The sequence below is a fragment of the Diprion similis genome, chromosome 3, assembly GCF_021155765.1.
Source record: "Diprion similis isolate iyDipSimi1 chromosome 3, iyDipSimi1.1, whole genome shotgun sequence".
NCBI lineage: Eukaryota > Metazoa > Arthropoda > Insecta > Hymenoptera > Diprionidae > Diprion > Diprion similis.
The window spans coordinates 12,403,527-12,425,390 of record NC_060107.1 but is presented as its reverse complement, the minus strand read 5'-3'; the positions used below and the strand labels follow the sequence as shown (position 1 = coordinate 12,425,390).

Below are 21,864 nucleotides of genomic sequence, written 5' to 3'. Positions count from 1 at the left end.
TACATCTATTCAAGCTCCTGCGTAATCTGCTTAGTTAAAACCCGATTACCGCTTCCAAATTTTGGGAAAAACTGAGAAAATAGGTTCAGCCTTCTCCACATCTTCAACGTGCTTCGATCAAAGAGAAAAGTGTTTTAGAATTTTTCGGATATCCCAAAAACTTGAGACGTTGAATTTTTTAAATTCATTATTTTAAAACTGCCCAACAAATCGAAAAGATTTGTCATTGAAACATTTTTGAAAGGGTTGGAACTAAAAACGAAGTGGTTCGAAGTCTTTCCAAAATATATGCAGCCCAAAGTTGACTTTGTAAAAAACTTTGAAAAAATAAATTGATCATCTTAAAGATGCTACTGTCGCCTATACAATGTATGATATATTCAGGTAAACATAAACGATATAAATTCGTGTATATTATTGACATTTATTTTTCTGACGTAGAATTCCGGCGTACATATTTCTTGTGCACGATTTTCTCAATTCTTCAATTTCACAATGACGACGGAATGTTAGCAACGTTTTGCACGCGATGGCTGTTGGTTATGAACAACTTCTTTTACCAGCGTGGTCAGTTCCTTGGTTGATAATACCTAAAGCTGCTAAAAAATAACCCAGGCTGTAAGTCTTGAATATATCTTCAATCAACGACGGACGTGTTTAAGAGAACCGGCAAGTTCCCTATGTCAGCTCCATCATATTTCAGTGTGCCAGCCGTGTTAAATTCGCGCCGCTTCATCACTTAGTTCCACATTGCATCGTCATTATGGCTGAAGCGCTAGTAGTCGCTACTCCCGGATTATGAATGTATGCGTAAATACATGTGACTATAAAGTGATAAACATAGCCTCAAACGGTAAGTAAACAAAAGCGACCGGATTATATTGCCGTTAAAAAAAGTATATAAAAACAAACGTGTATGCCGAGGACTTTTTGGCACACGTAATCAGATTTTATATCAATATGCCAATGCGTCAATACAGCCGAAAACATATAGCTGATGCAAAGAAAGAAAACAGAAACAAAAAAAAATTAGTCAATTTTACGAAGAATTCATTAAATCCGTTCATTAAACACTTATTTTATGTTATTCAATCTCCTCTCCACATTGACTATCCCACTCATATTCCAAGCATGCCGCCCAAACCTCGAGCAGAGACTATACTTATAGAGGTCTCAACAGTGAGGTACGCACCGTGTGACAATAAGGAACACATTCGTGTGTTTTTCAAGAAAACGGTAACTGGAACGTGTTTTACTTTTGATAGGAAATCTGTCATTGTCGAATTACAGCCGTTTGAAATGGGCATATCCGGTATCATCTGATAGCGCAGAACAGCTGCCGAGCACATGACGGTCAAATGACGATCTCTCAATTCTGTTCCGAGCAACCAGTTGCTACCGAATTGGTCAATTTCAAACCGCTGTTATTCGTGAACGACATACAGGAATCGTCAATGTTCCATTGTCAGTCACAGGTTCTCACGGAGAATATATTGGTAGCCAATGAGGCAATAGCCCTATGTTATCCTCAGACCCTTATGGGTTCTTGTCCGACAGATTTAACGTAGGATTTGGTGCGTCCACGACCATGCGGGGGCATAACAATTTCATCCATTACCGAACACGATGCACAGCTTCTTAAGAAAAATAATTACAGATCACTGAAAAGTCCCTGGGATACACCAGTAGCGAAAAAATTAACCCAGGACTGACAGTCTTTGTATGTATATACTTACCCGTTGACTCGGATATTCAAACTTTCAGCCCTGGGCTAACATTCCCTCCGGCTGACAATGGATCCGGGGGCATGGTCCAGACGTAATTATATTACTCTGCACTCATCAACAGATCGACTCATCTTATGACATGCAAATGTTGAATCGAGTATAGCAGAACACTAAAATCTTTCCCCAGTCCTTCAGCTCCCTATAGTCCATAAGATAAGCAGTCTTTACATATCTCAAATCAACGACGTATAGGGTGATTTTTAATCAAGAGTGGTTGTAGCCGGTCGCTGCTACCGAGTGCATGCGATTGGTCACCTTCTTTTGTCGACGGACTTTGATTTGCTCTGAGACCAACTGCTGACAACCCGGTTGGATGATTCGAAATTAGCTTATATGAGTAATTGGAAATTGCAAAATTTATAGAAATTATAGATGGCAAGTTTAAAATCCTAAAATTTATCTGTTGAAGCGTAAACCATCGTGAACGGTCAAGTCATATTAAATAAGTCATGGTATATGAGTTACATTTGTTACAATGTGTAAAGATCAGGGTAAATATAAAACTTGAATTTCACAGAACGACGATACCGAACTCAAAGTATGCATAAGAAATATGTTTGGTAACTTTGCGATCCGAGCTTCTTACACAGTACATTTAAAAGCTTTCAATTAACGCATAGCATAAACAGGCTAGCCTTAGGGTAGCCATCTACAGCTTCTTCTATGGCTTTGGTGCTTTAGAACATTGAGAATATATTTTTTTTTTTGTTTTTATAGATCGTAAATTTTCAGTGTCTTTACGACGCAACATTTCTAGCATGTGCGACGCTATTGCTTCCTGGGTGGATCAATGCTAAACTGTTTGTCACTGTTGTAAGATCATATTTACTAGCAGTAGGTACGTACATATACGTACATGCATACTACAGAAATAATGCATATTCACTGCCGTGAGATATTCAAAAATGTTGGTATTTCCTACTTCTGTCCTGATCCATGTTCTAAGGACTATGCAACACTATTAATGTATCAACTGGAACAACTAATACGTAATCGGTAAGCCAATGGCGGTGGCGGGCCAGCATATCCATGTTGTTCAGCTTCAATTTGTTCCGAGTATGGTGTCTCCAGTATTTTTTGTATCAGCACAACCTACACCCCAATAGATAAATTGTTTACTTTTCCCCATGTCGTAAAAACGAAGTCGTGAGCTAACCAACCTCGGAAAAGTCGTTCTGTTCAGCTTTTTCAATCGCCGATTGTGCCATCCAATTTCGCAGGACGTATAATGGATTCACGGCATTCATTCTTTCCTTACGTTCCGCGTCATTATAAACTGAATGAGAAAGTTATACTTGGAATTAAATGGTAATGTATACTTGTCACAATATCATAAGTATATTGTACACACACATAAAACAGCCTTGCGCAGACTATAAGCCAGAAATATTGTTACCTCCTTCCGAGTAAAGACGTCGCCTATAGAATTCTGCAAACGAGGCGTAGTATTCGTGACACATCAGACGAGAAAGAGACCAATGATTTTTGACTACATCATAGTCTATCAGAGTGTCAGGATGAACCAATGCCAGTTGTCTAAATGTCATCGTGTAATCAGCCCCAGTTTCCTCCATCATCGACAATAACATTGCCAACAACTGTTGGTCCTCCTCAACGTCCGTTGTCAAACCTAATTTTGATCTCATTACTGATCTGAAACCCGATATACTCGGAGAATAATAACTGCAGAGTATGATTCGAACAGAGTCTTAAAATATAAATGTCTTGTACTACTCATCGCCTCTCAATGTCAGCTCTGTGAAACCCCAACTCTGAATTCATTATATCAGAATATGTTACGTAACATTGCATGACCGTGTGAGAGAGAGAGACAGAAGTGATATGATTCCTAGTAATTCTGACTAGCTGAATCACTGTCGTAACAATTGATCTGAGTCAGCCGTCAAATGTCATTATGGCGAGTCAAGTTCGCGTGAAATCAAATACGGGCCATGAAATAGTCCGATAATCATTCAATGCTCAACGATTATAGCAGTGAATTTTTTACAAATTAATTGATTCATTTTCATAAAAGTCTCCCGCTTTGTATCAACAGTTCTTGTAACGTGAAATGTGAATCGGTCACTGAAATATTGCCAACCTTAATTTTCTTCTTCCGTATCCGCCTAGCATTTTCAATACGTTAGATGCATAGAGTCTTTGATTTTCATCCCAGAATGGTTCAAAGGCTGCGGATAGTTTTTCCAGATTCCACAGTACAACCTGTACATTCGTGTAAAACAAAACCACACAAACACGTAAAGAGTTTTGCTCACTCATTGAATTGGTCGAATTTTAAAAGCAGTCTAATTTTTTCAACTTATGACCTCTGTAACAACAATGAAATTACTTACATCCAACTGCTTATCCAACGAATATTTACCGATTCTATCTGACCTGTTAGGGACAAATTTCGAATCGTAGGCTTCGACGAAGCCAAATGGACCATAATCAATCGTTAGTCCCAAAATACTCATATTATCCGTATTTAATACACCGTGAGCAAATCCGAGACTTTGCCAGTGGACAGCTAATTCGACCGTGCGGTGCGCTATTCGGCCAAATAACACGACGTAACGGTTCTCCACTTCCAGCAAGTTGATGTCGTTGAAATGATTCTGAATTACCATTTATAAGCATCGAATGACTGAAATGTCTAGCACAAACAATAGCAGACCTCAAAAATTTGAGGAATTTGACATTTGACTGTATACTTCTACGATATAATCCACAAGCATCTTTAGGTGCAACAATTCGCCCTGACGTGCCAAGATTTCGAGGGACCCGAAACGGAACCAAGAGGGTGCCACCCTTAAAAGTATTGCTGCCCTCTCACTTCGAATCTGTCCAGAATAGAATTGATCTCTGTAAACTGCGTCACTGCTAACGATGAGCGCTGCAGCTCGTGTCGTCCCGACTCCTGCGTGACGTCAATTTGTTCATTACTGTGATATTTTATCGGAGAGACAATCTTGCAAATCATTATAATCAATAATGTATGAATATCATTCCAGAACTATAACACGATATGCAGATATTGCTTTATTCGGATCTCTAAGGTAATTATGGTAATATAGTGGTAATGGCGTATACAGTAATAGCGTCGTAGTGGTTAGTCAGCTGATTTAGATTAATTCAATGATATATCAACGCACGAACTAATTGGTGTAGTATATTTACTGTCACTAGATGGCTCCTTCTGAATTCCAAAATTATACGAATCTCAATGATCAGTACTTAGCAATCAGTAGTAAGTTGTTCAGATGATTTGTAAAGAAATGAACCGAAGTGATGAGTATAATATGAAGTTAGTCAAGGTTTGAACTTACCCAAATAATACATAGCCTCCGAGCAGAGAAATTCTCTAATGGAAGATCTGAGGACGGCGCGTCCATCCAAATCACGAGAATACGGTGTCAGTCCGGATCCTTTCAGTTGTAATTCCCATCGTTCACCTTTCCTGTACAGAGTTTGTATTGTTAATTATTAACCGCCGAGCCACATGTAGCATATTTATAATGCGTGAAATGACCAAAGCATGGTTCATGTTGAACGCATAATTCGATCAACCTGGCACACACAACTGAGAGCCCAGTCGAATTAGGATTTGACATGGAAAAAATTGTAAGTTGCGATTTTCCTTCGAAAATCGTTGGGGGGGGGGGGGGGGAGGGCACTGACTCTCTACATTTCGGTTATCGAGATTCGCACCCCATTGCTTCAGCCACCATATTGAATTTGAGGTTCTAATCGGAAAATATTGATCCTAAAGAAAAATTAATACGGACAAAAATTATAGAAAATTTAATTTAAACGAGATAATACAATATTTAGGTTCACCCCCTAACCTCTTTTCGGGCCTTAATCGAAAAATATCGATCCTGCATATCTCATTTATTTTCCATTTTACACGAAAAATAATAATCACCAAAGTTGTTTGGAATTAAATTTCCTGTAATTTTCGTCCTCGTCAATTTTTCCATAGAATCGATATTTTTCGATTAAGACCTCAAATTCAAAATGGCGGCTGAAGTAATGGGGAGCGAGTCCCCAAAACCGGAATGTAGACTGCCGGTGACCCCCCCCCCCCCCCCCCCCAACGATTTCCGAAGGAAAATTGCTACTCACAATTTTTTCCAAGTCAGCCCCTTTTTTTATCTAATTCGACTGGGCTATGATCATAATATTGCTACTAGAGGGATGGACGCACGCGTTTATGTACTCTCCAAGAATGTGTGCCCTGCCATCGCCCAGCTGAGAGCACCACTTCCCAAATTGATGGCCGCCGTAGCGATGGGCTAACGGCGTCGAGTTTGTAACGGGACAGCCGGATACGAATTTAACGAATCCATTCGTGTCAGAAATCGCAGGATCCATGTCAAGCACATTCACGAGAACATCTCTGGACACTGCGATGAGCTTAACCTCATCTTGAACAAGGGGCGTGGGGTTAACTTCTGAGAATATTCCCATTCTGACGTGACGCGGCGTACAATCATTCTTGATTTCGTCCAGTGGCAACGAGCACAAAGTATTTATCGAAAATCTCCAAGCAGAAATATCTGTCGTAAGCGCATTTCCGCTAGCAAATGGACTGCTTCGGCTTACCATTGCGCAGAAAAAAATATACCACTAATACCGAACGAATATTTTTCGCACAAAGTAATGCATAGTTACTGTTTTACTCTGGCGAAATTTTGAATTTGGTATAAAGCACTGAAGAAAATTGTGACAGATAACTGCACTGTGTGAATGTAGTTTCATTCCGTCACATTTCGGCCGTGAAATATTCTCATTGCATGTAAATAAATGAGAATCAATACACGCAAAAAAAATGCAACGAGTTGTTGTGGTTTTTTAATTTTTAAATACACACTTGTAGATCGATTTCTAGACAGCTCGCCTCCACGGTGGCTGAAAGGACAAATGATAAATTTGAATCGATAAACTTCAGTCGAAAATGATTTCAGCATCTGTATTGATTAAAATATGAGCTCAGAAATTTTAGCTAAACTGTTAGTTGAATGAACATGTTTTATTTTCCGTATAGTATTATTTAATAACAATCCGTGTTGTGATGTTGAATTTACATTTCGAATGGATCTCGGTGTTACAGGGATTGATGTGATCCTCAAATTTTTTCCGTAGACATTCTAGCGGCCAGTAAGTTTTTAAAATATAATTCAATTGTAATTAGTTGTATAAAAAAAACGCGACAATGAACTTTGGTTTGTTATTCTCTGGCCGTCATTTTAAAATTACTAAATAATCGGATTGCTGACGTAAAATGTACACTATTAACATTTCATTCAATCTAGTCAAACTGGTTTCGGATGAAAACAATCAGGCGTTCAAATTTTACACGCAAGATCAGCTCTAAAAAAAACCTAAATGATAATACACATCGCAAGGAAACAATTCAGTCTCTCACCAACCATTGATTGAATAATAAAGATGATATACAAAAGCACCGTTATTGCAAAAGCTAAGCTGGTGCTCATTGATAAATAACTTTGATAAGGAATGTGATGAACTAACTTAGGAGTGATTCACTTCGGGATTAATCACGTTACAACGATTGTAGATTCTATAGCTACAGTAAAACTTAAAAAATTTAAATATGGTTCTAATATTCATTAAGGAGTGTAGAAAAGAAAATTCCAAACGGGTTAAAAAGTGCCATTTAGGTATAAAAATATCCCTGAACTCAAATTTGAGCTCTTCATAATAACATTAAAAGCACATCGCACCTTTCTATTTTCTATAAGAATAACATAAGAAACTCTTTTCTCTCATTTGACAACTCTTAACGTTAATATTAAGGACTCATATACTAATAGACGAATTTTTATACATAAATAGATCTTTTGAATCTGCTTGAAACGTAAAATTATTTTCATATTTTGTTAAACACTCTAGTGTTCATATAAGTTTATTGAATATTCTGACATCAGTAGATTACAAATAAGAACACAACAGAAATAATTCAATACTCAGTTAGTTATTGTTGACAAATATGCAAATGATACAAGTATTCGTGTAAACCCGGAAGTACTTAAGTCAAGCATAACTTTCCGGATCAGCTGCATGTCGCAGGGTGTACTTAAAAAGGAGTCCCAAGCGAGATTTAGCAACATCAGTTAGGACACGTTTAAATTAACGTCGACATTGCGTAATATGTGTATTTCAGAAAAATTGTCTCTGAGGTAACCAGGAGAACTGCAGTTGAGAGGAATTCACCTTGCGAACTCTTCGTTGAAGTCTGAAGTCACGTATTTTCCTTGATTTCCAATTCTCCGAAACGTACGTGTCAAGAGACAATTTCACGAATTCATGATGCGTGCTTTAATCATCCGTTCTCTGGCAGCCTTAAATTGTTCAAGAACGTTGTTAACACTGTTCATAAGTCGCCCAGCACTCAGCCGTTCGAAAGTGTCACGTTTAAAGCAGCCGCCATCTATGAAAGATCGGCTCTGCTGGGTGATGTTCAATTTTAGTTCAATCTGACCGCTTGGCACCGTCTCCAAATTTGCTTTTTCCAATTTCGTTTCGTCACACATTGCGGGAATACCACAATACGACATGTCCTGAAGCTCGTACGTTCCGCCGGTAAAGAAGCGGCGAAGGGTGTTTAAAAAGTCACCAACTGGTCGCCAAGTATGCAACGTCAAGTAATGACATCCGGACTTAGCTGGAAGAGCTTCAGCTGCATACCCTTCGATTCGGTACCTTTTCAGCAAACATAATTCACCACTAATTTATTGAAAGTCAGTTACAAATATGCAATACTAATTATCAATATGGTAGCAAAAGTGATGATTTAAATCAGTGAAATATGATGGCTAAGACAGTTAAATTAGTTATTTCACTACCAGGAAATAGCGTCTTACAATTGATGACTTACGTTTTAACACCATGCATGACTCAAGATTTGAATTGATTTACGTTATTCTCGAGTCGGGGTTTTAAATCTTCAGGTATAGGGAGGAAAGATTCAAGCGACTTATGTAATTACCTAGTCCAGCTATCGAGAGAAGCTACCGAAATGAGAATCCACGGCCAGGCAATTGAAGATTTTTCATCTTTCAGCCGGGATGAATCTAAATCGATACAAAGTTCGGCTACGTAACTGAAATTTGCACTTCCTTTTATCATTGAACATCGCTGTGTCCGACCAGTCAAACGTTCCGGATGATCTGTGCTCCAATATTCAGGCAATTCAATGTGATATGTCACGAACAAAGTATCGTATGGAAAGTTGTGAGCAGACATAATGTCCAGATTGATAAAAAGACGCAGGCGATTCGCTGGAGGTAATCCAATTTGAGGAAAGATTTCTGCTTCCCTGTGGATCAGCTTCTGCATTACCTGCTGTGAATGTATTCAAAGTCAAATCTTCAGAGTAAAATAGAATGCCCAATCGAGTAACTCCGATCAACCTTCTCGGGTTTGGAGTAGATAATCGGATTCATCTCTCAATATCGGCAACTGTTTTGAGCTACAAACTGTTTTGTTTTATATAGAAAAAAAATTTGTTTCTCGATACTCACAGAGAAGAAATTGCAAAAAAAATGCGTGACAAATTGTACTCACGTGGTTCAAATTACTCGCCTTTTCCTGGCGACTGAAAATCAGATCAGGAAGTATAAGGGGAGAATAAGTAAGAGCAAAACAATCTAAAAGAGTTGATCAACTTCAAGCATTGAAGGTACAAGGCTATGCAGATCGCTTTCTAGGTGGAGCATGTGGATTATAAAATTGTGAAAGTATTTTGTCGGGTTTGTTATACACTGTGAACCTCGCGTGTGTGCGATTTGATAGCGTAAACATATGGAGTTGGTGTGGGAGAATGTTTAAGCTGACATTCAAGGAGCTACACAATTCAGTTATTTGCAGACAGTATACCAGTCACGATCAGTGGGTCTGATACACTAACTTTATCTATCGCCAGTTTCTTTACTTAAAGAATCAGTCAGATTATTTGTGGTTCAGATTCGTGGAAATATAAAATATAAATATTGTTTGTAAGATTCAGTGATAAAACTTAATTACTAACCTATACTGATTAAAACTTGACTCTCAAATAAAATAAAATGTGTGCAGTTCCAATCATGGAAACCGGAACTTAACTGAAAGTAATAAAACTACGGAGTAATTCACAGTGCAGTCGTGTAAATTGATTCACAATAAAAACAGTAAAAAGTTGGGATTTATAAAAAAACAAACCGACAAGATGAACGTGTTTTACCCGCATAAAATGATGCGACAGATATCTGAAATTTCCTATGTTGGGTACGTATATTTAAAGCAGTGTTAACGAAACCTTAGTGTTAATCTAAAGTTGATCTATGCTGGTTTGATTTTCTGAGAGAACCTCAAAGAATTTCACTTACACCACGCAAATCTTCAACTTCAATTTCCAAATCTTGAGGATACTGAATTTCGGATGCATGTTCGATCCAATAATCATAGTTCATGTCAGTGCCGCGTATTTCGTAAGGCTCTTCGTAGGTGAAATCGGGATCGACGGTTAAAGAGCGATGAATTTTGTCGAATGTAATTGTGCACAGCAGTATTTGTGAGTCATCAAAATTATAGGAACTGGACTTAGCGTTCGGCATTAAATCGGCAATGATGTACATTGTCGCGAAATCTTTGTGGAGATAGTGATTAGTGCGAATTGTAGTATCTCCGGGATTATCGTCGATAACTTTTTTGTTGTAACGTTCAACGAAGGGTTTTCGGTTTTGCAAAGTTGGTAACGCTGACGCGTTTCTTTGTGATAAGTGCGACTTGTATGGCTTTGTCAGTAAATCCTTATTAGGAAAATAAGAATCGTCGTCAACGTAGGTATATATGCGAGACCCAGTAACATTTTGCTCGGTTATCATTTCGTGATACTGTTTCTGCTGTTTGGTCGCACAGTTTTTTGAGTCCGCGTAAAACTGCGCCTCGAAACGGCCGAAACTTTTTTCCTGCCAGGAGAAAATCTTCTCCTCGTATTCCAAAAAATTTGAATCTCTGGTTTCTTCTTCCGTTTTAAATAATTCAACTAGTCGGGATTTCTGTTGTGCAATTCTGACTCTGAAACAATAAACCCAAAGTGAAATAAACGGTATCGTACGGACAGGGGCGGAAGGGCGGGGGGCTTCGCATTGGCCAGATGGCCACCCAACGGAATAACAGTTTTAAATATTTTTGTTAGCTAATTCACCTACCTGATTTTGAAATTCACAATCGGCTCGCTGACGCGGTACGTGTTCGCTATTTTCGCTTTTCCCTCGGTATTTTTCGACATTCTTGAATCACCTTTGACTCGGAAAAATAATCACTCGCTTTATGAAGACTCGGTTCTTGGTATTCCATTCACAACATTTCACACGTGATGTTTTTAACGTCTCGTGGTCATTTGTCTCTCTACTTTAATGTTTGTCAACACTCGTTGCTTAGCAACCGTCGATGTAGTTCCCGCCATTATTTCAAATGCGTAATCACTCCAGGCGTCTTTACTATGGATCAGCTAACAAAGCCAGCTATCAAGTTTCATTAATTATATTGTACTTTCGTACGTCGACCATTTTTTTAGTGTATATATACATATAGTCACTCGTCTTTTAATATTTGCACCACTTTTGATCCTACTGATTGATCAAACAACGATAATTGATACAAAGTTTACTGGGAACTGTTAAAATATAAACAAGCTTGAGTCTACTCTTTGAATTAAAAAATTCTGCCCACTTCTCAAGCAATTAGAATTATTGTTTGACAAATGATTGAATTGAAACTCGATGTAATTATACGCAGCGAATACGAGGAGAATCGGTTAAGTTAGAATAACTAAAAAATTGCAAGGCCAGAATTAAGATAATTAGCGAATCACCGAATAATTAGAGTCGATCTGAAAGAAGTTGTTCTTCTCAATATTTCTTATTACATCCTAAACTTTCGGCAAGTAGTTGGAATACCTAGCTACTTGAATATTATATATATATAAATATATTTCGAACGTTGCGTCAAGGTTGAACAGACTTCAAACTCATCTAGTTTGATTGATTTTCATAATAATCAATGACTGCAATCATAAAGGTGTCTCGATTTCATTATAATAAAAGGAAAAATTGAGGCGTTACATACAATTAAATCCATTATTAGTAAAGAAGCTTGCATTCCTGTATTATATAATTGCGGATGCTGTACCATACCTTAGCTGAGATAAAAGTATATACCTGTCATTCAAGTCAATCATAGCTAGTATAACCGAAACCAGTTTTGATCCGGGTGATTATATATTTATAAGCATTCAAAAGATGTATGTATTCACTTATCCATTCATATTATAAGTCTAGAATCATTGTTAAGAATCTATCGGCTGGGATGTCTGAATTAAAACTTAGGATAAGCAAAAAATCCTTTCTACAAATCTCGAGTAATGGTATTGGATTCAATGATAGTGATCACGAATGAAACCACTGCTCTGTTGTGGACAAAAAAAAATGCCCAAAGTTCAAACGACACCCGTGAAAAAAATTTATGATAGGCCCGTATATAGTGTGATATGGGTTGATATGACCTGATATAGACATATATACCCTGATATATCGTGAGATATTCTCATATATGTCTATAACAGAAAATATTTTACTGAAATTGCATTTTGATATCAGTATATATCAGACTATATGTAGTCATATCAGTAGGTTAAATTACATAAGGCCATATCACGTAATGAAATTTAAGCATTTACAGCCGCATCCGGCCACATATATCAGCTATATATAGGTTTTTTATCTCGCCAATGGACCTTCTGATATGGTCATACATGACCTGATATCTCAATATATGTCCTTATCAGAAAATGTAAAAAAAATCGAGTGTTAATACATGCAGCCGCATTTATGTCCGCATATAATTTTGCATATTCCGATCAAATATTTTCTGATATAGAAATATATGAGAGCATCAGGGTATATATGTCTATATCGGGCCATATAAAGTCATCCCTGGTGAAAGGAAATTGTCATTTATTAATCAAGAATAAAAAAAACTCAGCTGAAAACAATTTTTCCATTCTCTATAATTTTACCTTTCAAAAATCAACTCGCATTTTCCAAATGCAGTTTTACAGAAAAATTGTTTTATAAATAATGAGTTGTTCAGAGTCTTAGCCATGATATTCTTACTCGTAAGTGGTGTAACATTTCAAGTTTAGTATACGTAGAAGTTAACAAGAAATTCTCTTATATATGAGTTATATCAGAAATTGTCACAAGTTTTTTTCACGGGATGTATCGTTATACTCACTCATGTATGATCTGAAACGACCATATAGAAACATACATGCGTAAATATAACCATACATGGTCACGCCTGGCCTATTTCTCGTATATGAACAGATATGTTGATTCTATATATGATCGTATCCGATTATATTTTCCCGGGATGGACATTTTTCATTCTATTTCAATACGTAGGGCTCACTGTTTTACGATAGAAATCTCCAGCGACCACTTGGAATAAATATTGCTAATAATTAATTGTCATCAGATTCGATAAAATAGATACTTGTAAATACGGAATAATAGATTCTAGTCATTATAATTATATTCTCGCGTTATGATTATATCGAAGTGTAAGATTTCTTGAATGTTTTTCAAACAATTTGTGACGATCTGTTGAGCGAGTAACATGAGCACAAAAAGATTAGCATCGGACTAGAAAGACTATAACTTACAACAAATTATTGTTAACGTTCTAATTATGTATAATAACGGATATTATTCATGAGTTTTTCCTCTTCTTTAACTATATTTTGATCAAACCATCCTTAACTTTATAATTGGCACATCGAATGTCACATTTTTGAAAAAGAGGGAAAACTGCGTTTTCAGCGTCAAAGGTCAAACGACGTAACGGAACGTCGCAACCCGGGGAGGGGGGGCGGCGTAAAAAATATTTAACTGTTTGGTCCGAATTTTGGAGCGGAAAACGCAGTTTTCCCATATTGATAATAAGGTCGAGACTTTCATTCTACATTTGAAACAAGAACTATCGAACTTGTGGCATGAAATAAAGTGGACAAGTTCAAGGCTACACGGTATCCTAGCGTGTCGATGACTCATGTACGTGTGTGATCGAGTCTCCCCAAATCCCTAGTGAAACGCGTGCGTCTAAAGGAGATTGGAAAGGCCAGACAGCCATGGCAAGCGACGCGAACAGCCGGTCGAATCGATGGTTGCAATTCTCCGTGACGCATTCCGACGGTGATGGTGTTTAAAATAAGCGAATAATTTCTCCGAAGCCTCGTGTATGGAGTCATAGGTTTCTGGTTAATTTTAACTCAGGGAAATCACATCTCCTTCAGCTTCGATCGACTCCTAGGATTGAGCGGGATCCTTTTAGCGCGAGGTAAAATCGTCGGGTCCTGCAGCCACTCGATCAGCACCTTCTCGTCGCCTTGAACATAACCCAATTCGACCTCGGGCAACGTAACGTCAGCAATCATACTTAACGGGATTCCACGCTTGGGTATTCACATTAATAATTGTGATTTGTCACCGAGGATAAAGGCCACGTGCACAACAAGCTACAGCTGTCGAAATTGATACGTCCCGGTTTAACTCTCTATCTCCACATCGCTTATCTCTGCACCCATTTGCACTTGTACGATAACGGCGAAAAATGATTTCATCACATTCAGTACGTAACTCCGTGTAAATGCCTTCTGCCTGACACACAGTTGCTGCTCAGCTTCCGCTTGTGATACGCGCGCCCGAATCGTTGAGGTATGAATTCAATAGTTTATATTCTTTGTTTTTATTCTAACGGTTAATGTATCGCGTACGAAAATTTGAAATTCATTGCATTCCATTTTTGAAATAATCTCATGGGTATGTACTCGATATTCACTTTTTATTGTCATAACTGTATGACACCGATTATGCTAACTCACTAAGTCAGTTTTAAGACGATTAGATATAAAACCTCATTTTTTCGATCTTGTATTATCACCAATCAACACGAATTTTGACTCTGGGTTCCAGATGTCAAATTTTGATTCCTCCCACGTAACTAATGGAAGAAGAAATTATTTTAATAGATAAAGTTTGCTCTTGTAGAAACCGGAACGATATTTATGATTTTAAAAAATTGACCAACTTTTTCAAATATTTATCGTTAACAACAATTAAACAAACTTTAGTTTCGCATTTAAATCACTTTTAATCAAATACATTATAATTGATAATATTGATAAAAATTGATAAACAAAGTTCAAAAATGAATATTTTTCGTACTTTTTCTATGTTTGTTTGGACTTTCTCGTATCGAACCCCAAAGGTTATCACCCATCATGTTCTCTTTATACTGCACCTGGCAACGTCGTTCGAAGGCTATCACATCTCGTTGAAAATGTTTTCGTTGTTCTTCTGAACAGGCACCCAGATTATAGCTATCAACAAAAAACTTAAGGACTTATTTATCAATGTAAATAGACAAAAGCAAACTTCATAAGTAATAAATGAAAATTTCGGTTATTATTCTCTGTTTAGAATAAAAATTTATTTACCTAATTATAAACTAAATATAAATTTTCTTTTTGTTGACCTGTGTTATTTGACCTTGATCTACCCTCCACTATGGAAAATTGCACGAGGCAGAAGTTAGTAACGTTAACGTAACGAAACATCAAGAAAACCAAATTTCAGATGAGCCTATGCAAAGCAACGATTTCTCCTAAATATGTATCGTTACACTAACGTTACCAACTTCATATTAATTGAATTGTAGCTTCAGGGGTAATTTGTGTTAACAACGACCCATTTCCCATTTGATTTCGAAGAAGGCTGTTGACCCAAAAGTCAATATTATAAACTAATATTATTATTAAATGGTCGCACTTTGAATATTTATAAAATTAATACATTTAAAAACATGCAATATTACAAAATACTGAAATCATAAACAAAGGCATGGATATAAATGTTCAATTTAAATCTTCGAAAGTCATGAAAAACTGAGCAGATTCCTTCCACTTTACCCTACATTGGCTCATGTTACACAGGACACTGTTTTTTACAATTGCATTGAAACACTTTTTTCTAAAGTTAGCATTGTTAAATAATTTATTTTACAACATTGATCAGATAGTGTTTGTGATTGGAAAATGGAAATTCTCAATAGCCTAGTGAAAAGAAACGGCATCTAGTAAAATTTTAAAAGAAAAAAGTTTGACAAATAACATGACTCATCATAGAGTGAAATCTGACAACAGTACTAAACTTTTCCTCACTTTGAAGCAGCTTGAAATGAAAAAAGCATATCAAAGCTGTTGAGCATTATTCTTTTAGTATCTTGCTTTTTTGACGAAATCATTGTAGCTTACAAACGTATTAATTCAATAAATATCCAATTTGCGATTATATTATAATAAAATAAATAAAAAAACACCGATCAGTGGCTCATCACCCTCCTTAATCAAACTTGGTAGCTTGATTGCAGAACAAGTGCACACAAAAGCATTGCATAAATAAGTTTTTGTTTAAAATTTTGAGTAGAAATAGTTAACAAATTCTGCATCTTATCATAGTTCATTCATCACCATCTTGCTAATCAACACCAATCATTTTGAATTAACTCAACCATGGGACAGTCGCGTATACTTTGAAAAAAAGTTTTTGAAATTTGTTTGCTCTGTTATTCACATAGAATTGTATAGAGAGATGGTGTAACATATTCCAATATGTCAGAGTCATAAAGAAGATAATTCTGTCGTTGATTATGGATGAAAAGAGTTGATTGTTATCAACATTATTTGATTGATCTATATTTATTGACTTAGAATAAACAGTGAAACAGTTTTGTATTTTCATGCTACAAGGTCGTCTTATTCTACTATTGATAAATAAATGTATTGATTGTTCAAAAACTATTGTAAACAGATAAATTGTGTATTTTTTCTTGTAAATATTTGGTTGAATCAATTTAGAATGATACTTATTTGCATTATAATTAGTGCTTTGTTTAATTTTGGTGTTTTAATTTACATAGGAGTTTCAAACTAATAAGGATGGCTAGTACTCAAGATGCCGAGGGTGGTATCACCATACCTCTGCAGTACAACGATGCTGTAAGTAGGATTTTCCTCATAATAAAGTACACATTTTAATGTTGATTAAAAGAATTTTTCTTTTTCATGTCAACGCAGCACTGGAAGTCGATTTTTGAAAAGTATGACTTGGACGGAGATGGAAAAATATCTTATCATGAATTAAGAGCGATGATTCGAGGGTCGGCTTACACGAACGACATACCGACTCGTGTTGTCAAGATGATAATGCACGAGGCAGATTTGGATGATTCTGGATACTTAGATTACCCAGAATTCATAGCTATGGTACTTTTACAGAGATACTCAAGCACATGTCTGATGAAAAAGATTATCAGAAATTTCTTTTTGATGTAACTTACGATGAAATTTTTGCACTTGCAGATTCATAGAAAAGACATGCAAGGTGTCTTTGGACATTATGTGCAACGTTATGTCCATTGTATGGTGCCACAGCGTCGACTGGCATCACAGGTGTCACGAACATCGCACTATTCAAGTGATACAACTGACGGACTCTATGAAGAAGAATACAGTTGTAACCCACCGGCGATTGCCATGGTGATCATCTCACTTTTGGAGATTACTTTATTCCTTTACGATGCGATAGCACACAAAGCCCTCACAGTCGAAGGACCGGCGGCGCAATTATTTATTTACCATCCCGAAAAACGGAGAGAGGTGTGGCGATACGTAACTTATATGTTTGTCCACGTTGGGTGAGTCGACACACTTTTATAATCTTTTTTCACCTTTATTTTCCAGGCCTTGAATAAGAGAGATTATAGAGATAATACATAGCGTTTAAGAGTTACACAATGAGTCATATCTTGTATGATACATTTATTTGCTAATCAGTTTTCTGTACCTCAGTGTACAAATATTTGGGTTTAATTTTTGATGTTTCAAGTTTTCAAATACTCTCATTCAATCAGTGATTTCAGAAACTCGATCTAGTCTTTAGTGTCACAAAACTTATGGTAAACATAAAAAGATACTGTATTCATTCTCCATAAATTAGTTACTATTAACTCCGTATTGTGCTTATTTTTGTTCACAATAGTTTCTTGAAACAACTTCTTTTACATCAACTATCTGAAATGCACCTACGTAAACAGAAGCCAGATCAAGCACTTATGAGGAACGAAAATAAACACACACGCTCACAGTCAGTGAAATAGAATATTATTACTTTATCAAACTCAGGCAGTTCCAAAACGTTAAGAGAGTTCTCTGGAGATAATAAAGGGGAAAAATGTACTTTGAAATGACAAAAAGTGCACTTTTGACGATTGTAAAAATTGAACTTGTTCATGTGATTGATTCAATCCTGAATTACACAGGTTTTCATATATTATCTTAGATTCTGTTGATTAGGTGAGTCTTATACTATGCCAATAACTTGATGGTGAAAATTCCACAGCCATATACGTATACAGAAGGGAAGAACAAGATGAGAGAATTATTCTGCCAATTATTGATAGGAGAAAGAGAAAAAGTCAGAGAGAGAAAGCTTTCTTACACGTGCTTGCACATCCTGACTTGGATGCAAATGAGGTGTGTAATTTGAGCTTCTGCCTTTTCATGAAGTATTAAAAAACTTGAAACACGAGTTCATAAATCGATTTCAGTTGCACATTCAGCACTCGACACTACCCACTAAACAAAAAATAATTGAAAGATATCAAAGCAGGTCTATTTTTATGTCTACCAATCTGAGTTTTAGAAGAAAACTGATTGCATGATGCTCCTCAAATTGACCCAAATTAATCATTTTATTGTTCTGCATGTGCATCGATAGGTTTGGTTTTTTTATGTTTGATTTGTAATCCAATTTGAATTTAATCCTGTACGGAATATGTAATGTAGTCTCTATCGATTCCCATTTGATTCTCGTGTACATATTTAAATGCAATTGAAATGATGTACGAATACATCTTGAACAATTGTATTTCCATTCATTCCTTTTTGTTTTTATACTGCAATAATTTAGTTCCAAAATGTGGTACAATATCATGGTAGTGCTTTTATTTTTATCGTTTCCGATCAAAATTTGTTTGTAATAATTCAAATTGCTGTAAATCTTGTTAAATCCGTGACCAAAGATTCCAAATTTTTTTTGCAGCTTGCAATATAATTCTTGGAACATTTTGAATTACGTTCCAAACATTACAAATTCATACCAAAAAACTGTAACTTTAACAATGCCTGTCAATCGTTTGTAATCATTAGCTACTTATTCGTTGGTTAAAAAACGTACTGACAGGAAACGGAGGGACTTAATGGATTAGCCTCCGACTCTGCACCTGCAAGTTTTGTCAGATTTTGATGGACGCTAGCCATCCTAATCTTCAAACATGGCTCAAATAGTTAACATAGCATTTCAGAAAATCTTGGCAAACTTTCGTAGTTTACCAACTGATAACTGATGACTTCTCCAAGTCATCGTGATAGCATAATTTCAATTCGCCACTTAACGCAGAAAAATTTGACATCTCATACCTCGTTCGAAGGGTGGCTTCCCCGTCTTGCAGACGAAAATATTGCCATGCTGCGCTCTCGCCAACCAATAGACCTCAGTTACTTTCCATACGTGCAGTCTGTTGCATGTTGTTAGCATGCTGAGTCTCACCATTTCCTTGCAGCATATTATACCAGTCACAGAAGCCACTGTGTATAATTTTTTTTGTTGATACCATTCTGCCTTTTTCTGACTTGCAGTGTCTTTCATCTCGTTGTCAATCTGCTAGTGCAAATATTGCTGGGAGTGCCATTGGAGATGGTGCACAGGTGGTGGAGAGTGCTCACCATATATTTGGCCGGTGTCATCGCCGGGTCATTGGGAACTTCAGTATCCGATCCACACGTCTTGCTGGCAGGTGCATCAGGTGGTGTTTATGCTTTGATGACTGCTCACGTCGCAACGATAATCATGAACTGGTCTCAAATGGAGTACGCAATTCTTCAACTGCTGGTCTTTGTTGTGCTGGCTATCGTTGACGTTGGCCAGGCAGTTTACAACCGGTACATATTGGATGTCGAGAAGCAAATTGGGTACGTCGCGCATTTGGCCGGTGCTGTGGCAGGCTTGCTTGTCGGCATCAACATTCTCCGTAATCTTGAAGTTAAAACGTGGGAAAAGGTTGTGTGGTGGGCGAGCATCGTTATATACATTGGGCTCATGACTGCCGCAATTCTCTGGAATATTTTTCGTCCTGAATTTGTATGACTTAATCGATTCCATCACTGCCATTGATTATTGAATGTTGATTAGGTCATAGAGGGATCTCAATTTTGCTGCTGATTGTAAGAATCCATAAAATCATGAAAGGTGAAATTCCTTATGTATGTGTATTTTTCTTTTTCGACAAACAATCTGCGCAAACTGTCATAGGATATCTTTTTAGTTTCTATTTTCAGTTACACTCAGCATAATGTATATATAGTATACCTTTGAACTATATATTTTGACTCTGAATTTGCAGTAAGTGACTGAGCTGTGAAATGTAAGAGCCAATTTAATTATACAGCCAACATTGCTATTAGATTACGCTTATTGTTGAGCCGTTGTTTGCATCAAGTTGATTCAAAATGTTTCATGATAAAGAATAATATATATATAGAGATAGTGATTACTACCTCATTTTTGAAACACATGTTTCAAGCTCATCCTATAAGTGGTTCTTTTAGCTGTCTGGTTTGTATTACTGTTTCATCTGCTAGGTAACAATGTATGTACTATAATTTATAGTTTTTTTTTCTCTTAAGCTAGATTAGTTATTTAAATTATGAACAATATGTACAAATACGATGCATGCAGTTCTCCAAAAAACTAAGTAAAACACAAAACAAAAAAAGAAGGGTAACTTTGTAAGAAATAAATAAATTACGTAAATAGTTGTAAAAATCACAAGTGTGGCGTTTTTTAAAATGTGCCTTATATAAAATGATGAGATTTGCATTCAAATCAATTATTATATCGTACTATGAAGCGCACAACTTGAACGTAACTAAAATTACGTCATATAATCATGACACTACAAAGAATACAATAATTGTATGTATATTTTGTATGTTTATTTATATATAAATATATAATAAAACACACCTATTCAGATCTTTGAGGTATGTTTCATTTCCCGATATAATATTTTTATTTATAATGATCACGTTCATTATATATAAATTTTTTATTATACCCTGGGCGTAAAAACAGTTGGCACACTGAAAGACCATAATTGTATCCTTATCAAAAAAGAAAAGTCTTGTTCCAACTTTTGTTAGGAATTTCAGTGCGCTAATTTGTTTGTTTGACACGTCTAAGTCCATTGTATTTAAAATACATATTTGAAAATAAATTGTTATTGATTGTAAGCTTACTTGATGTAAAAGTATACATTATATAGTTACAAGATATGTAGATTGTATAGGCCTTAATATAAATTTTTCATCACAGTTTCAATTAAATTATCAGATGCATCAAACTGTAAATATTGTACATCTATTTTGGAATTCTTATAAGAGATTTTCTAGAAGAAAATAGAGAATTAGTAAACGATGCTCAATTGTCAGGAACAAAGCACGTTCATCACAACCAGTAAGTAAATCATCTCAATATCAGTTTACATAAAAATTATAAAGCGCTGTATAACTTTTACAGCAAGTTAGATATTAGATTCGTAATCATGTTATTGTTTCACTGTGTCTAAACCCTAAAACTTGCATAAACAAACTTCTACCATTTGTAGAAGATTGTAGATGTAAAAAGAGTTTTAGAAAATCAGCGCTGTATCTCAAATCTAAGTCATGTATGTCATATAAAAGTTACAGGAATTCAGTTGATTGATTTTTGTGTAGGGCATGCCATGTCAACTCGTCATACGATTGTCCATGACCATTTTTGATTTGGTTAATTTTTTTTCGTCATTCAGCACCCAAAAGTAACATACAACCATAAAATCTATTTAAATG

The 21,864-nt window shown here is 36.2% G+C and overlaps 3 protein-coding genes across 6 annotated transcripts; 1 reads left to right on the top strand and 2 right to left on the bottom strand.

Annotated features, from left to right (window-relative positions):
- Nucleotides 1-835: 835 nt before the first annotated feature.
- Nucleotides 836-6,339, bottom strand: LOC124404047 (protein adenylyltransferase SelO-like). The gene is made up of 9 exons (XM_046877858.1): nucleotides 5,998-6,339; nucleotides 5,117-5,247; nucleotides 4,502-4,707; nucleotides 4,142-4,405; nucleotides 3,889-4,010; nucleotides 3,184-3,440; nucleotides 2,948-3,063; nucleotides 2,745-2,879; nucleotides 836-845 (listed from the first exon to the last, which is right to left on the bottom strand). The coding sequence occupies exons 1-8, from the start codon at nucleotides 6,258-6,260 to the stop codon at nucleotides 2,757-2,759; spliced, it is 1,482 nt and encodes a 493-aa protein (XP_046733814.1). The 5' UTR covers nucleotides 6,261-6,339; the 3' UTR covers nucleotides 836-845; nucleotides 2,745-2,756.
- Nucleotides 6,340-7,993: 1,654 nt separating this feature from the next.
- Nucleotides 7,994-11,773, bottom strand: LOC124404883 (Meckel syndrome type 1 protein). Of its 2 annotated transcripts, none has more exons than XM_046879359.1 (4): nucleotides 11,006-11,773; nucleotides 10,181-10,871; nucleotides 8,803-9,158; nucleotides 7,994-8,516 (listed from the first exon to the last, which is right to left on the bottom strand). In XM_046879359.1, the coding sequence occupies exons 1-4, from the start codon at nucleotides 11,083-11,085 to the stop codon at nucleotides 8,111-8,113; spliced, it is 1,533 nt and encodes a 510-aa protein (XP_046735315.1). In that variant the 5' UTR covers nucleotides 11,086-11,773; the 3' UTR covers nucleotides 7,994-8,110. The 2 variants fall into 2 exon arrangements, with proteins under 2 accessions (XP_046735315.1, XP_046735317.1); XM_046879361.1 differs by having other exon boundaries at nucleotides 8,803-9,155.
- LOC124404884 (rhomboid-related protein 2) lies at nucleotides 9,425-20,210 on the top strand. Of its 3 annotated transcripts, none has more exons than XM_046879362.1 (5): nucleotides 9,425-10,079; nucleotides 16,836-16,914; nucleotides 16,993-17,181; nucleotides 17,278-17,612; nucleotides 19,615-20,210. In XM_046879362.1, the coding sequence occupies exons 1-5, from the start codon at nucleotides 10,021-10,023 to the stop codon at nucleotides 20,120-20,122; spliced, it is 1,170 nt and encodes a 389-aa protein (XP_046735318.1). In that variant the 5' UTR covers nucleotides 9,425-10,020; the 3' UTR covers nucleotides 20,123-20,210. The 3 variants fall into 3 exon arrangements, with proteins under 3 accessions (XP_046735318.1, XP_046735320.1, XP_046735319.1); XM_046879364.1 differs by lacking the exon at nucleotides 9,425-10,079 and adding an exon at nucleotides 13,783-14,572; XM_046879363.1 differs by lacking the exon at nucleotides 9,425-10,079 and adding an exon at nucleotides 15,422-15,630.
- The last annotated feature ends 1,654 nt before the right edge of the window (nucleotides 20,211-21,864 follow it).

Bases quoted from the DNA above. Each gene is read 5' to 3' on its own strand.
- LOC124404047 (XM_046877858.1), bottom strand. From the start codon at position 6,260: ATGGGAATATTCTCAGAAGTTAACCCCACGCCCCTTGTTCAAGATGAG. The intron at 3,064-3,183 runs GTAACAATATTT...TTTCTCATTCAG, and splicing joins ACGTCTTTACTCGGAAGGAG to TTTATAATGACGCGGAACGT. The intron at 2,880-2,947 runs GTTGGTTAGCTC...ATTGGGGTGTAG, and splicing joins AACAGAACGACTTTTCCGAG to GTTGTGCTGATACAAAAAAT.
- LOC124404884 (XM_046879362.1), top strand. From the start codon at position 10,021: ATGAACGTGTTTTACCCGCATAAAATGATGCGACAGATATCTGAAATT. The intron at 10,080-16,835 runs GTACGTATATTT...TAATTTACATAG, and splicing joins TCTGAAATTTCCTATGTTGG to GAGTTTCAAACTAATAAGGA. The intron at 17,182-17,277 runs GTACTTTTACAG...TTGCACTTGCAG, and splicing joins ACCCAGAATTCATAGCTATG to ATTCATAGAAAAGACATGCA.
- LOC124404883 (XM_046879359.1), bottom strand. From the start codon at position 11,085: ATGTCGAAAAATACCGAGGGAAAAGCGAAAATAGCGAACACGTACCGC. The intron at 9,159-10,180 runs GTAAGTGAAATT...ATACATTCACAG, and splicing joins AAGTTGAAGATTTGCGTGGT to CAGGTAATGCAGAAGCTGAT. The intron at 8,517-8,802 runs GTAATTACATAA...TTTGCTGAAAAG, and splicing joins TCTCTCGATAGCTGGACTAG to GTACCGAATCGAAGGGTATG.